At 37.1% G+C, this 17196-nt stretch overlaps 1 protein-coding gene across 11 annotated transcripts in view; it reads left to right on the forward strand.

Moving 5' to 3' along the window:
• The window catches only part of ATP11C (ATPase phospholipid transporting 11C), a 175116-nt gene that overhangs the window by 102119 nt on the left and 55801 nt on the right, over nt 1-17196 (forward strand). For 10 of the 11 annotated variants that reach the window (XM_025276801.1, XM_006058634.3, XM_025276799.2 and 7 more), the window contains 9 exons: nt 3201-3329; nt 5125-5228; nt 7577-7627; nt 8595-8659; nt 9008-9089; nt 9992-10142; nt 10735-10932; nt 15708-15869; nt 16537-16688. In XM_025276801.1, coding sequence (XP_025132586.1) covers nt 3201-3329; nt 5125-5228; nt 7577-7627; nt 8595-8659; nt 9008-9089; nt 9992-10142; nt 10735-10932; nt 15708-15869; nt 16537-16688 — 1094 coding nt within the window. The remainder of the gene's footprint in view (nt 1-3200; nt 3330-5124; nt 5229-7576; nt 7628-8594; nt 8660-9007; nt 9090-9991; nt 10143-10734; nt 10933-15707; nt 15870-16536; nt 16689-17196) is intronic. The other variant, XM_044937338.1, reaches the window with a different exon arrangement.

Genomic DNA, 17196 nt, shown 5'->3' on the forward strand with positions numbered 1-17196 from the left:
ATGATTTCTTTTATCATATCCAGTCTGCTGATAAGCCCATTGAAGGATATCTTTATCTCTCATGCCATGCTTGTCATTTCTCACTTTTCTATTTGCCTTTTTTTTTTTTTTAAGTTCCCATCTTGATGGCCCAAATTCTTCATCTGCACATATATGTTATCTGTGTTTTCCAGTAAATACTTACTTTTTTGCGGGGGGGTGGTGGTCAAGGCATGAGGGAGCTCAGTACCTCAACCAGTGGTTGAACCCATGCCCCCTTGCACTGGGAATGCACAGTCTTAACTACTGGACAACCAGAAGCTCCCTCCAGTAAATATATCAGTATTTTACTCATAGCTAATTTTCTATCCCTGTTTCTTAATTCTAAAATCTGATGATAGGTCATTTTTCTCTTGATTTTGTGCATTTCATGTTTTTAATGGACAGTGCATGGAAAAGAATGCTAGAGATCGAGGCAGGTAACCTGTATTTCTGGTCTGCAGTGGTCATACCTCTTCTGTCAGCCAGTCATCAGTGTTGGGGATTGAGTCAGTCTGTTCAGGAGTTGGCTGGCTTTGGAGTTTGCTGTAGATGTTGATGCTTTCAGTACCTCCGTGGACTCTAAATTCCTGCACGGCTGGGCTGCCACAGGGGTTTTCTCAGTGTTCCTGTTCCACTATCTGCTTTCAGCAGGTCCTGCATTCCTGAGACACAGTAGATGCCTCTCTGTATGCCCTTTCTCCTCCCCCAATGGTAAATTTATCTTTCTTGTTATTCTTTGCAGGGTTCCTGATGGGATCCGAGTGGTTTCTTGATTCTCCTACTCTCTCATTATTAGGCAGCCTTTATGCACCTTTGCCTCAGGGTAGAACTTTCAGCACTCTTTCCTGATCTCCATCTCAATGTCCCTTGGCAGCTGAACTTTGCCTTTTATTAGTACCAGGTCCTCAATATGAGGGTGTTTCCTGTCTATCCCCAGCAGCAGATGGCTTTGTTCTACCTCTCCACTAGCAGGAGTTACATGTCCCTGAGACCCTGCCAGGGAGGGTTTCTTGCCTTGCTCTTAGGCACAGATGGCTTTTGCACCCTATGAGGAAAGGGTCCACAGTTGCAGCATATTTTGCCTGTTTCTCCACAGCACTCAGTCAAACCTGTATGCCTGTACCTTTCTCGTGAGCACCCAGTGGATGCCCAGAGAGAAGAACTGATGTGTGCTTATGGTCTCCTCTTTTCTCTGAGGCTTGCAGAGATTTGAAACTGTCACATTGGCCCCTCCCAAGCCTTTTACAGTTGGTTGAAAATCTAGTTATTTTCTTCCTGTGCACTTTTATGACAGCCATCTCTTCCTCCTGCGCTTTGTTAATTGTAAAAGAGTCAGTTTCTCCCTCCTCTCCTCAGAGGGACTTTTTGCCCTTTGAAATTCAGTTAACTTGGTTGCCCTGCAACCTCAACTCTCTGATGAACTCAAAAAACTTACAGTTCTCTTGATTATCTGACTTTTTCTAATGTTTGTCATAATGGATGGTGAGGTTCTCTTGTTGACTTTGTACAAGTTAAGTGGAAACAACCCTAGAGTTGATTGTCTAACTGAACCATGTTGTTCCCCTTTCTTTAAAAGTCCTTTCTCGGTCCCCCCTTGGCTTCAGGGTGAGGCCTCAACACCTGAACCTGACCTGTCAGACCTTTGGTGGTCTGGCCCCAGTCCATCTTACCAGCCTTAACTTGCACTCCAGGTACAGAGACGTTTTCCTATCTGAGGTGATTGTCAGTGTTGTAGAAGAAATTGTGGTTTATATCTATCAGTGCCTGGGAATCATCTTCCATCCTTTAGATGAGTGTTTCCTTCTTCTGAGATGCTTTAGGATTTTGTTTGTTTTTTTTTTGCTTCTGTGTATTTAAGCATAGATTGTGCTTAAGCAACATAAGTATTTACGGATGTGAAGAAGGAAAGATCCAAGAGAATAAAATATTATTTACAAATTAGTTTCATTATTGATGCTGTTGTTCGTGGCTACTGATTAAAATTGGCAAAGAAAATAAAATCGTTTCTGAATAGATCTTGAAACCCTCATCTTTATCTGCCAAATTATGTAGCAATTGGAAGGCAGGTGTGTCCTTTATTAGTTCCATGTTTTATAACCAGTGTGTCCAAGCTGGTAAGCTAGATATTGACTCCCTAAAGTGGGTTGTCTTCTTTCACTAGCAGCCTCCTCCCTTTATCTGGGAGTGCTGTAAAAAAAAAAGTGTTAATTTATCATTTTCTATGTGTGCCATGGCATGGAAAATGTTGGAATGGACTGGGCTGGATAATGTCTTACATCCTTCTAAAAAACTTTATGACTATTCATAAGTTCGAAGTAAAGTAGTTGCAGGATATTAGTAATAATTTAATAAACAACTATCAGTTGGTAACTTTGTGCCAGGTACTTTGCGAACCACTTTACTTGTATCCTCATTTCATACTCAAAACTAATCCTATGAGGTAGTTGTAATCATCAAAGACACTTAACCCAAGGTCATATAGTTAAGTGGCAGAGCTGGGACATAAAATCAAGTTGTAAAGATCGGTGTTTTAATCATTATGATTGATTTCGTACATTATTAAATTATGCACTAGAAATCATTCATGGTTTCTTCTCTCAGGTTTTTTCTCTACTTGAGCTTTGGGCACTAACTGATAGCAGATGAATTGTTGGAAAATTACCTAATGCCTCTCTAATTAAGTGAGATTTTCTGAGCACTGAAAAGAGAACTGTCACCCGACACTAATAGCTATTACCACATGGAAGGCAAAGCATTTAGAAATATTTATCTTGATGCAGAGTGGGAGTGCAGCTGCCCAGTGTTCTTGAAGTACTCAAATGAAAATGTGTAGATTTTCTTGATTCAGTCATGAAATGATAATGGTCATTCTCTTATCAAACACCAATGCCAAACATATCAGAGAGCAAAAGAGTCCCTGGGTAATGAAATCACGTATCAGAGATTAAAGTTCAATACTCAGGTAATCTGAAAGCATCGTAAGTCCTTGTGACCTTAAAGAGGACTCTGAATGTTGAGTAATATTGTTTCGTCACCTTTCACGTGGTATAGGATGCTGAGACATTCTAAGCCTTAGATGGGGAGAGGTCTTTTGCTACTGTTTTGCCTTTAGTTGGAGGTATAATAAATGCTTTGTTTGGAATTAAGAACATTGATACTTATTTTTCTGTCTGTACTAGGTTGGTGATATAGTAGAAGTACAGGCAGATGAAACCTTTCCCTGTGATCTTATTCTTCTGTCATCCTGCACAGTTGATGGAACCTGTTATGTTACCACAGCCAGTCTTGATGGGGAATCGAATTGCAAGGTAAACATTCTCAGCTAAGGATGGGTAATCATGCAATATTCCGTCCCACTGCCCCTAATCTTTTACCTTATTTTTTCCTATTTGTGGAAATTTTGTATTTGAAGACAGTGTTTATATAACTGTCTTTGAAACTTCTAAGCAATACTCAGCTTTGGGGGAAAGGGTGGTGTTGGGTGAGGAAATCCACACCCCAGATAAAAGCCACCACATTTTTATAGCACTGTTTACATTTCATATTGACATTAACCCATTCCACATTGTATTTAGGCTTTTAAAATGAAAGTGCTCTTTAGGCTGAAACTATATAGCTATGAAAATAACTACATCTGAAGGTACTCTCACCTTCATCTAAGGTACTCTAAGTTTGATCTGTTTTTTTTTTTTTAAAGTGATCAATATCCTCTTTTTAAAAATGTTTATTCCTGGCATTTTGAAAATCTAAGCTATTGGCTTGATTACTTTTAAAAAATACCTTAGGGTATAGTTTGGCAAACTAGTTGCTTTATTGCAACTAGGAAGAATTAAAAATGTGTGAGAGTAAATTTGTTCAAATTGGAGGATAACTGACTTCCCTGGTACTTTCTGGCACAATCAGTTCTTGTCTATCATCCAGAGTTCCACAGGGCATAAAGATTTATCCTCTATGTGCTGCTGCCTTTAAGGAAGAGCACTCATGTGCTCACCTCCGTGTATCTTCTTGAGGGCTTTCCTCCACTTGTTTATGCTATCTGAACTCGAGGATGAGGATTCAGTGTGTGGTAAAGGAACTTAAATGCCTGTTAGATAACTAATTTTGTTACCACTTCAGGGGCATGGTGATGAACTAGTCCCATTTCAACTATTCGAAAACAAAGTTATATTTAAGGGGATGTCAAGGTGAAAATTGAGAAGTCTACCTCAAGATTTCCTAATAAGGGACAAAGTTGTTTAGAAGAAGAAAACTTAACTTTCAAGTGGTTTCATTTTCTACTTAAGTTAATCTGATCAAATCAGCTAAAAGTACATAGGTTTTCAACATCAGGAGATAGTTTAAAATATAGCTCAGGCAATTCCATAATATTCTCCAAAGATCATGCAACAGCTTTCCTTCAGCATAAGTAGTGTAGTCTTTGAGTCTGTGTCAGCCCTTCTTTGATGATTTATAAAAGGATTCACTGGAACCTGCCCTGAGTTCTGAGTCAATCAAGTAAGTACATAATATACCCTAGTAGAATATTCTAACTGTCTGACTAAAGCAAGATACATCATGTCTCTGCTCCTCACATGAATTGTAGCTACTTGAAGCATTTTCAAGATCATTAATTTTGCTGTTTGTGTAATGGGAACTATTGATGATTTTTTTTCTTTCCGTTAGCAAAATGTTAGTATTCTTATGACCAAAAGGGTGATTCAATTCTTATTTGTATGTTAACTTCACCATATACTATGGTGAGCAAAATAATAGGTCTCAGTTCTATAAATAGGAGGGAGAAAAAAGTGCTTTAAATTTTTCATGGGGTTTTCAGTTAATTATATGCATGGTGCAAATGGAATTTTCTCTGCTGTCAGTATCAAGAAAAGCTTTTAGTTTTCTCATTATCTTTGAAATCCCTTCACAGCAGAGTTCACTTTCTAATTATTGTAATATATTTTAAGAATAATACCATAAAGTTTATCTAGTTGGAGATGTATTTGTATTATTCTGCCAAAGCCTCTTACTAAAAACATAGTGTTCCTGAAATCAGGTGGGTGTATGATTATGATTTTTTTCTTTTTTTGGGGGGCTGTTTTTGTTTTTTCTTCTGCTTTCATCTAGACACATTATGCGGTACGTGATACCATTGAACTGCGTACAGTCGAATCCATTGATAACCTCAGAGCAGCAATTGAATGTGAACAGCCTCAACCTGACCTCTACAAGTAAGAATTACCTGGTTTCATTTTACTGCTGTCTGATGGCTTTGCTTCTCTTTGCCATCAGTATTGAAATACCCACCACTTACCACCTCCTTTCATTTGTGTTTTTATGAGCTGTTCCTTCCTTCTGGCAGGCAAATGAATCAAATCAGCCTTGTTCACTACCAGCCTAAGATAAATTATTGTGGGCTCAGGCATCTCACTTGTGGTTTTTCTTTTATTATTTTTATTTGTAGACATGGCCGTCCATCACATTTTAAGATTATATAATCCCATAAGCCTGAGCTATCAAACTTGTGCACTAGACAGAGTTAATTAAAACAAAAATAAAACACTTTATGTGTCATCCAACAGTAAAGAGAGAAGGAAATGTGGGACCATGCAATTAGTAGGCACTCTATCCTTTTTTATGAGGATCATGATGAACTAAGTATTGTATATAGGCTGTTTCTTGTCCAAATGAACGGCTAAGTTGAGGGAGCAGTGAAATGGTGTGATTTCCTCTGTTTTGCTACGCCTAGGCTTTCTGGAGTAGAGTTGCTGATTAACAGTCATTGTGGGTTGTCAAAAATTTGCTATTTGATTTTTTTTTTGTACTATTTATTTATTTGGCTAAAGAGTCGGACATGACCGAGTGACTAGCATAGCACAGCACAACACATTTGGCTGTGCCGGGTCTCAGTTGTGGCATGTGGGATCTAGTTCTCCAACCCAGGATTGAACCCAGGTCCCCTGCATTGGGAGCATAGAGTTTTAGTCACTGGATCACCAAGGAAGGCATTTGATTTTTAAGACTGCTGATTAGTTTGGTTGATTAGAGCATGGTATTAATGAGGGTAGAATAATGGGTTTATGGCCAAGTGAGCCAATTAATTATATTCTCCTCTGCCATTACAGATGGCATCCATCTCCCATGGTACTCATCTTGTTAATGAATGCTGTTGATTGTAAAAGGGGACCAAATAGTGGGGTGTGGCTTACAACAATGCCCAGTAGTGGAAAAAGAAAGTTCTCATACTTCTATAAGAATTATACCCTCCCTCCTTCCTATCATTCCTTCTTTATTTTTTCCCTTCTTCTGTATCCACCTTGATAGTAGGAACTTAGGATCACAGAGCAGAATAGCTGTTTGCTGCCTTCAGGAAGCATGGAATCACAGGAAGGGGAGTGACTGATTTTGTGAGTTAGAGAGTAATATAGATCCTTACATATTTATAGGGTAACTCCTAAATTTTTCAGTTACCTTAAATATGAAGGAGATTTTTAGTGAGGGAAGGTTATTCCTAATGTTTCTAATAGATTGAGTACCCTTGGTATGTGACTTCAGAATACCTTCTATTGGATTGGCCAAAAAGTTCGTTGGGAGTTTTTCTGCAACATTGTACAGAAAAACCCAAACAAATTTTTTGGCCAGCCTAATACCTCCACCACCCTAGTAATCATCACTTACATTGTAACTGCCTGATTATGTTATTTGGTGCAAGGAACACATTTTTCTTGCTTATTAGGAGGCATAGTAATGGTGCAATTAATACATGTTGAATGAATGCAGATGTTCATATTTTGTATATTTCATAATAATAGTTCAGTTTTTCTGAAAAAAATCATAATTACATAATAGAATACTCATAACATTCTTACTAAGGATTTATAACTTTTTACCATATTTTTCAGAAATGTAGATTACCATGTGCATAGCCATATATCTGATCACTTGATCAGATCAAGCTCAGTATTCAGATCAGGTGCAAGACACAGCTTGGAAATTTCCAAGATGGTAATCTATCAAGCGTTCCCTAATGGCTGTTTCTCAAAGGATGATCTCAGGCCAACAGCATCCACATCACCAGAAACTTGTGGGAAATGCAGATTCAAATTCTTACTTAAACCAAAAGGCTGGGGATGGGGCCTAGAAATCTATGGTTTAAGAAGCCCTTCAGTAATTCTGATGCATGCTCAAGTGAAAGAATTACTGAACTTATGGTTTTGAAAGATGGTTTAGCACCAGAACCCTTTCTTCACATAAATGTAAAATAAAAGCCAATTATTTATATGAAGTTTAGATGAGAGGGGTATTGTGTGCATGCGTGGTGCCAAGTAGATCTTGAAAATCAACTTAGAATCTTTGTTTACATTCTTATAATCTGTAATATTTTAAAAATGAGATGAAAATATTACATACCATATTGGTTCAACTTAGCTTTTTCTTTTAAAATTCAGACAATAGGCTTTTGTAGTTTATTGTCTTATCTTTTTTTGCATTATTTGTATTTTGATTCATTCCCATATTTGGGGTAAATAAATTTTATCTAGATATAGAAGACACATGTGCTATTATATTCTTTTTGCAGGTTTGTTGGCCGAATCAATATCTATAGTAATAGTATTGAAGCTGTTGCCAGGTTAGTTTATAATTCCTTTAATCTGTCCTTTTAGGGGAGGGATGTTTCTCTTTTAAGCCCATTAAAATAGCTAAATACTTTCTTTTATAGAAAGGGATGGGGGAAAAGTGAATAAATCTGGAGTAACTAGCCACTGATGGGTCACCTTGTCATTGGTAGGGTTGTAGTGGCAGTGGCTCAGAGTGTGTGTGTCCTGGGAGAGGGTGGTGTTGGAAGTGATGATGAGGGTTTCTAAAATTGTAGAACTCCAGACTTCTTTGACCATTATTCCCAAATATGTTTTATGTACTCTGTTGATTGTCCTTGGTTGTGAAGTGCCTGACCATATTGGAAGTATATCTGGAAAGCAGTGTTTTAAGGGAGAATAATTTAGGAACTAGATGGTAGACAAAATGCTGGAAGAATTAGCTGGACTTATGTAAAATGAAAGGCTTAATAGTTGATAATGAAACAGTTCATATAAAAAGGGATGTTTTTTCCCCTCTTCGATCACCCAGTCAGTTATTTTAACTTTTCCACTTGGCCTTTATAGCCAGTGCTCAGAAGGAAGTTAAACACCAGGAGCTCAGTGATCCCCCCTCAAAGGCGTGTTTGCGCTCTATAAATACAGCACCATGTCTCCTTCCTTTACTTTTGCTTTTCCAGTCTTTTACAGTCACTTTTTCTATTTCTTGCTGTCTGCTGTTATCTTGGCTTTTCATGACTCATAGTCCTTTTACCTCTGTGCATGTCTTTACCTCTCTGTGTTGCTGGCATCTCCTGTACTGTGTGCTTCTATCTGTGCTATACCCTAAGTAACTTCAGAGGGGAGGATTTTTCAACTCATCTTGTGTTAGTAAGCATATAAGTAGACAGATGCATCCTGAATCTTTTGAAAATAGATGTGTGCAAGAGCAAACTATGTCCCCAAAGTTGATGGTGCTATTAGTTGGACTCTTTGAATAAGTTGTGTTCATTTTTTGTTTAGGTCTTTGGGACCTGAAAATCTCTTGTTGAAAGGAGCTACACTAAAAAATACCAAGAAGATATATGGTGAACGTTTTTTTAAGATATACTTACTAGAAATAGGCCTTTTAATACCTAAATGTTCATAAATAGTGCAGTAAAAAAATTGAACATGGCATTTAATTCCATTTAGTCTAAGTCTCTTTTTAGGTGTTGGGAATTTATAAGATGATAAACTAACTTGAAATATGACAAACTATGTTGATTAAAATTATACTATAAAAATATACTGTAAATGATTATTAACTGGTAAATAGAAGAGAGTTTAGAATTACTATTTTTATAGATTGAAAAAGTTGGTAGATCCAACTGGGTGGGGAGTTGGGTTGGCAGTCTCATTTGTAACCTAATTTTCATCATATTGTTATTCCTTAGGAGTTGCTGTTTACACTGGAATGGAAACCAAAATGGCATTGAACTACCAAGGGAAATCTCAGAAACGTTCTGCTGTTGAAAAGTTAGTGTGCCTCACAATTTCTTTACTTGTTATTGAACTGAAATTGTTACTTCTCAATATTTCCAAGTATCAACAGTATGAAAAAACAACATAAATTGTGATAGCATTACCATTTTAAGCACTTCTTTTGTTCCAGAAACTGTGCTCATTGTTTTGTATGGCTGATTTGGTTTAATCCTCTAAGCAACTTGGAGTAATTCCTGTTAGTCTGAACACTTTACAGATAGAGAAATAGTCTTAGAGATGATAAGTGATTTACCTAAGCTCACTTAGCTATTCACGGGCAGAGTTTAGGTAAAATTTATTCTCTTTTGCTGACAGTTAATGGTTTGGGGTCCTCCAGTTGCTATATGTAAGGAGTTGGCACAACACAGATAATGGTCTTCTTGCAAATAATTGTGTGGTACTTGACACACCTTCAAAGCCATTTGCACTGGCACCTTACTCTCCTGTTGCCATGGACATGCAGGATATCAGCAACACCTTCTTCATAGCTCTACTTTTGGATTAAAAGAATCCACACTAAGCTTGACTATTTCACATTTGCTTCTCTACCCTCTATTCCAAACCTTTAGGATTCAGGTTTGGAAACAATCTACTCCTTTTATAAGGGTTGAGTAGGTAATGGTGTGTGTGTTCTGTCACTTTATAGGATCCTTACTAAAGGTGTGTTGAGCTAATCAGCCATTTCACTTTGGATTACGGTTAGGACTGGCTTTTCCATTTTACCAGTCAAGAGTAATGCTTTAGCAGTGATAACTGAGGTTCACCCATACAGGCCTGCACTATGGTTACACGTTGTACATAGGAGAAGCTTTAGAAAACCGAACAATTTAGTCTATACCTAGTTGATATCTTCAGTATTTCAGTGGTTTTTAAATTCATAATATCTTATTTTTCAGATCCATTAACGCTTTCCTGATTGTGTATTTATTTATCTTACTGACCAAAGCTGCAATATGCACTACTCTAAAGTATGTTTGGCAAAGTACCCCACATAATGATGAACCTTGGTATAACCAAAAGACCCAGAAAGAACGGGAAACTTGGAAGGTAATTTGTTTTATGCTGAAAATCGTAACCCTAGTACATTGTGACAGGGGCACCCTTAATTGAAATACTGCTTAGATAATGATACCTTGGTATTAGGGATTTCTCTTGGTTGTATGGTAGCCCCAAGCCATTAACTTTAAGACATTCTAGCATTTTTTTCTTAACCCTAGGTGTATATCCTTGTTTTTAACTCTTAGGTTAAGAGTTTTAGGCAACTGGGCCCAAAGGTCTGGCAAGTTAATATGTTATGATCTTGTGATATATCATGATAGAAACATAATGGATACCTACATGAAAACTTTGATCCTACATTCATATCTGAGGGTGGGAGAAGCAGAGACCTTAAGGAAGTTTAAGAAGTGTTAAGTCAAGGTACATTCACTAAACAAAAGTGACAAAATTCAGGGTGTTTTACATGTTTTCACATGCTATGATGATAATGTTGACCAGTGATATAGTGTCATTGGGAAGTTTCTTTTTTATAGCAAGAGCAGTGCTTTCAGCATTGAAATTAAAAGATAGAAAGTGTATATTACACTTGCTTGATGGAACTGTGTGTTTAATTATCATGAACTATTCCCTTTTTTTTTAGGTTTTGAAAATGTTCACCGACTTCCTGTCATTTATGGTTCTGTTCAACTTTATCATTCCTGTCTCCATGTATGTCACAGTAGAAATGCAAAAATTCTTGGGCTCCTTCTTCATTTCATGGGATAACGACTTCTATGATGAAGAAATTAATGAAGGAGCCCTGGTTAACACATCAGACCTTAATGAAGAACTTGGTCAGGTAAGAACTCATTCTTACTTAAAATAAGGTAACATAGTGAAAATTGCTTTTATTGTAGTCTGGATCACCAGTGTTTGCGACCATTTCACATTTGGAAATGTAACTCAATAAAAATTTCTTTATGCAGGCATGTAATGAAGGCAAGTGATGTTATCTTAACTATAGTGTCAGTTTTTGCTGGCATTTTTGAGAAAGACCCGATTTATGTATTAAATTTAAATGTTACAGAAATTCTCTTTAAAGCTCAACCTGTTGGTGGTGTTGATTATGGGTTATTGCTTTGAAACAGAAAACAAGTAGACTTCATCACCATCTATAATCATTTAGGGATAGAATGTGGGGTAGTGTAAATAAAGCTATTTTATAAATACATTTTGTTCCATAAACCAAATTGACCAGAGTTGTCCTATGGACATTTTCTTGGTATGTTTTCTTGAACATTTCTGATCAGATGGAATATAGACCTAGAAAGCAGAGTTGTTTATTCTGTGCAAGAATTTAAATGAAGGGAAGATGTGAGGGCATGCACTCCACTAAATGCTTTTTGCTTCATGTACCAGTGTAGTCCAAGCTTTGAACTTCTTGCTAACCCAGGTTGTTTTCAAATGCTAGGCTGAAGCCTAGCTGTAATTCTTCAAGTGGTGACTTCTTGGGTTCTTTTCTGACTAGTATTGAGAAAGTTTTTGTGTTTATCTGAATTTACTATGTCACGTAATGATTTTCACAAGCCGAAGGGAGTGTTTTGGCTTGCATTTTCTTCTCTTTATATTTAGAATGTCAAGGCTGTGGAAATGTCATTTCTGGGACTAGGAGATGCAGAATCAGTTAATGGAACTGTGTGGCTGAAACAGGGCCTCACAGTTGTTTTAAATGGTACCGATTTGCACCTATACCTCAAAACTCTGCTCCTGAATTCAGTCTCCCACTACCCCCACTCTGTATTTCTGTTCTTTACACAACCTTTGCCTAAACTAGAGTATCCTCTTGACAACTAGTCACAAAGCTGAAAGGATTCTCCAGATACCATTGTGTTGAGACCTGACTCTAGGACTCCAGGATCCCAGAGGGTGGCATCTGCCTCCCACAGAGACACTGAGTCACAGAGGATAGAATAAGCCATGAACAGGCAAATGCCTTTCCCTTATATATTGTTCCCAGAAGTTTCTTTTATAGGTCACTTCAGTGACCACAGCTGACCTTAGCCTTTGTAAACCAGAACTATTCATCCAGGGACTGAGCCTGGTAGAACTGCTCTAGTCCCAGCAAAAGGCATCACTCTGCAACTCTTTTGCATGGGAAAAAAAAAATGAGTTATAAGCCACCTCTGGTGAACTTTTCCCTGACAGCTGATCTGCCTCTTCTAGATTCAGTGCCTGACTGCATGGATTAACCTACCCAAGGGTGAACATGGCTAGTCCCCAGCTGCTGCAAATAGAACAGCCATCTTTCCACATGTGGCACCTAATTCTCATGAGAGATAGGCAGGCTATCCAGGCCAGACCTCCACCTCATCAGATTCCATCTTATCTACGAGGATGTGGTTTTGTTCCTATCATCTAGACTTATTCATACTTCAGAAAGTAAAATAGAGCTTTGGATAATGATCTATTAATAATAAATCTGATCAGTTAAAACAAACCAGTATTCATTTTAGCCACCACTTCTTTCCCCCACTAAAACCTGCTTTTTTGGGTATGATCATCATTTAACCAACTAAGGTAATAACCAGACCACCACTTATATTTGTACAGTATAAAAACAACTTACCATCATACCAACTTACATCAGCTTGTATGTGTAGAAACAGCCTAAATGAAAATGCAAGGAAGTCTTCAAATGATTTTGTTTTGCATTTAGTGGACCAGTACACACAAAATCAAGTGTAACCGGTTTCCTCCTTGATGAGTCATAGTTTAAAATCTATAGGACTTTTATTTTACCTAAGAGCAGTGTCAATTTCCATCAGTACCATTGCAAACACTTGCTTAACCTCTTTCAAAGTGACCCACATTGGTATTAAAAGAAAATAGGAAGATATGTTTAGAACACTGTTTGTCTTTGACTTGAAAAGCAAAAAGAAGTAGACTGCTCAGTTCAATTGGAATAGAATGGGGTCTTTTATGATTAGACATCTGTCCTTTAGACAACCAAATGGTTTTAACCTTTAAAAAATTGTGGGGATAGCCTGTTCCTTCATATCCCCTCTCAGTCTCTCAGCTATGCCCAGCAGTATGCCAGAGTATATACTCTGATTCCAGTAATTCAATCTAGTGGTTGTGCACTAAAGTTCTGTGTTATCTAAGATACGTTCTTGGTTCTGGGGGCTACTGTTACAAAGTAAACAAGAAAACCTCGAGTTGTTCACCATATAGTTGAAGAAATTCACTTATCATACCCTAACTGTAGCAATGTGGTGATAATCAGAAAAATTATAGGGACTATGAAATGATGGAAAGAGTCCAGTACTGTGATTTTGATCAGGTCAGCAGCAATGACAGTCAACATCTATGTAACAACTTAGAGCTTGCAAGCATATTTAGTAATCTTTACAGCCTTGTGCAGCAGCTTTGATTATTTAAGGCTAATGTTTAGTGTTCAGAGAGATGGGAGTTTTTCCAAGGTCACAAAGTTACTGGGTGGTGGAGCCATGACTCCATAGAAGGTCTTCACTAAGTTTAAACCATAAAAAATATTTTGACCTGTAAACTAGATGATTTCACGTGTTCAGCCTTTATCTTAGGGCTCTCTCTATTCTTAAACAGCTATCTCACTTTAGGCTTTCTGTCCATAAATTGATGACTTTGAACTTGCTTACTGATAGAGAAGGTCTGCAACCTGCTCAAACCTACCACTAAAGAGGAAGAGGCTGATGAGAATCAGAGGCAGGCAGTAGCCTCTCACTCGTCAGCCCTGTCTCTCCTATAAGTATGAGGATACTCTTTAATAATAGCCAATCTTCTCCTCCTCTTGCCCTTAGTATAGCGCATATATTAGATCATTGGTTCTCAGAGCATGAGCTCAGGAACAGCAGCATCAGCATCACCTGGGAACTGATTAGAAGTGCACATTATCTTGTCCCACCCCAAGAGCTACTGAGTCAGGAACTCTGGTGATAGAGCCCAGTGATCTGAGTTAACAAGCACCCTCCAACTGAGTGTGCTGCAGACTACAGTTTGATAATCCCTCTATCACGGTATACTTTGTTGGCCTATACCCTTGAGATTCATTGTAGACAGATCCATACTGTACAAACTGCTATATATAGGCAAACAATTGCACTTTATGTTTTTAAAGTTATTACCTTTGTAATCTATAAAAGATTTCAAAATGGGTTAATGCTCACTCAGCTATAGGAGCTTCACCAACCCAGGAGAACCTTTTGGAAGACAATGAAGGTTAATAATTTTGATCACACAAAAAGCCCCAAAGAATTTCACTTTAACTAGAAAAATCTAGATGATACAGGAATAATAGCACTTGGATTAATTTAAAGGGAGAATTCAAACTTGGCTGGCTAACAGAAAAAAGAGAAGATTGGAATGCTATATTTGTGCCAGTGCTGCTACCGTGAAAAGCTTTGAAAAATAATTAGAAAGCAGCTACTGCCGCAGTTCATCTCTTTCTCCCTTACATAATAAAAACCTTAATCTTGTACTTATGCTTGTTCCTGTCAGCCCGTAATTTTAACTATTTAAGCATAAATTGCCAAAAAGGAGGATAAAATTGTGGGTTTCCAAAAGCCAGATGTTATAAATAGAAGAGATAAAAACTGAGATAAAATGGAAATGCTCAAAAAGGCTTATTTTACATGGAAAATTTATTTCATAGCTTATTTTTTCCATTATTTATGAAAGTATGCTTATACTTTAACCTATCATTATAAACTCTGCTCCTTTTTTTTTAATTTGGAGACTTTTTTGAGGAGTATCTTAAAATATACATAGTATTGGGGAAGAAATTTCATTTATGTTTTTGATCATTTATTGACTTATTGTGTCTCCTAATTAAGTAACTGTTATTATTATTTCCCCTGTCTGTCTATATTCTGTAACTGTTACATACATATAAGACACAATGCATTTCACTTCAATCCAGTATATTTATAGAAAATTTTACTTTTCAAGGAAAACTTTTGTTACATCCCATTTGCTTACGTGCATGCTCAGTTGCTAAGTCGTGTCCCACTCTTTGCGACTCCATGGACTATATATAGCCCACCAGGCTCCTCTGTCTTTGGGATTTCCCAGACAAGAATACTGGAGTGGGTTGCCATTTCCTTCTCCAGGGCCGAATTAATTTAGTTCCTATCAAATATATTTTCTGTGTGTGTCAGAGAGATAGAGAAATAAGTGGTCCATAAAATGTTTCCTGCTTGGAAAATTGACTTTTGTTATGTTAACTTCTTTATTGACTTTTGTTATGTTAACTTCTTTATATCAAAACATGTAGGTGTTAAATTGAAGGAGTCTTAGTTTGGACAAAATAGCCACAGTTTTCCTTCCTACTAATCTCCTGTATTTGAGTAGGTCTACCAAAGAGTCAGGCACGACTTAGCAAATGAACAACAAGAACCTTAGACATGTGATCCTATTTCAGAATCTTAAAAAATACATGTTCATTTCTCATTCATTTGATAATACTGCTTCTGTCATTGTCTGACATTTGACAAGTCTTTGGAAAAGGTGATTTCTGTGGATATGAAAATAGCCATGCTAACTAAAAGTTAATCACATTGAAGAAAGTAAGAATGCATATGTTTGTATTCTTGTTTTTAGGTGGATTATGTATTTACTGATAAGACCGGAACACTTACTGAAAACAGCATGGAATTCATTGAATGCTGCATAGATGGGCATAAGTATAAAGGTGTAGCTCAGGAGACTGATGGACTCTCTCAAACTGATGGACCCTTACCATATTTGGACAGAGCTGATAAGGTGGCATTTTTTGCGTTACCATTTTGTCTTGAGAAATCAATTTAGATAGGCATATGTTAACAGAAATGAAGGATTTGGGCACGTGACATAGACTTTTGAATAGCCATTTGTTCGTTGTTGCAACTTCACCTTTCTTATTTTATGGACGCTTCTGGAATTTGTAAACAAGTAGAATTTATAAAAAGTGAACATTGTGAGAAATGGCATTTGGGTAAATCTTTCACTGTGTGATCATATTTGGTGCTTTATCTTTAAAAATATGAGCTACTCCAAGAATGATGTCTACTGAAATCATTCAAGCCCCAGGAGTGTCTAGGCATTAAATGAACCAGAGTCTCCATGCACCTGAGCTATTGCCAGATTGTGAATTAGAACTGAATGCATTCTTTTAGGCCATGGAGATGTCACTGCTTTGGGATTAGGTGGCACTGCAGTAAGAATGAGTTGATAGAGCCCCTAAGGTATGTTAGCTGGGGACCAGGCATGTTGGCAGGGATTAGGAGAATATATAGCTCATTTGAGTATTAGGAATTCATAAATCTCTGCTATTCAATTTGCTGGTGGTTATAACATGCTCTCACATTAATAACTTTTCTCTGTTCATTGACTACTTACCAAGTGATCACAGTAAAAATAATATAGTCATTTTTCTGTCACTGTTCAACAGAATCGAGAAGAGCTCTTTCTGCGTGCCTTGTGTTTATGTCACACTGTAGAAGTTAAACCAAATGATACTGTTGATGGAGTTACAGAGTCATCTGAATTAACCTATATGTCATCTTCACCAGATGAAATAGCTTTGGTCAAAGGAGCTAAAAAGTAAGCACATATGTTATGCTGGATGAATAATTTCAGGATAATAATAATGTTCTCCCTGTAGTTAACAATATGGTATTCTCACTTCAAAGTTTGTTAAAAGAGTAGATCTCATATGTTAAATGTTCTTATTACCCCAAACAACAAAAAAGCAAAAAGATCCAAAGAAACTGAGAAATTTCAGGATATCTATTCCCTTGATTGTGATGATGATATCACAGACATACGCATGTTTCCAAAGTCATCCAGTTGCACATATTAAATATTTGCAGTTCTCCATTAGTTATACCTCAGTAAGTAATGCTATTTTAAAACCCCAAAATAAGTTGTAGAAAAATACATTAGCATTTTCAAAGAGTAAAAAAAAATCAAACATTTCTTTTATTTCTCCAAAGAAAGTGAAATCACAGGAGGACAGGCATTATTTTGTTTTTTCTCTTATTTGCTTCAATAACCTTGTCTTATAGGTATCCTTATTCTTTAATAAGAAGCCAAGCTACTTTATCGGAAA

This window comes from Bubalus bubalis, chromosome X (genome assembly GCF_019923935.1).
Source record: "Bubalus bubalis isolate 160015118507 breed Murrah chromosome X, NDDB_SH_1, whole genome shotgun sequence".
Taxonomy (NCBI): Eukaryota; Metazoa; Chordata; class Mammalia; order Artiodactyla; family Bovidae; genus Bubalus; species Bubalus bubalis.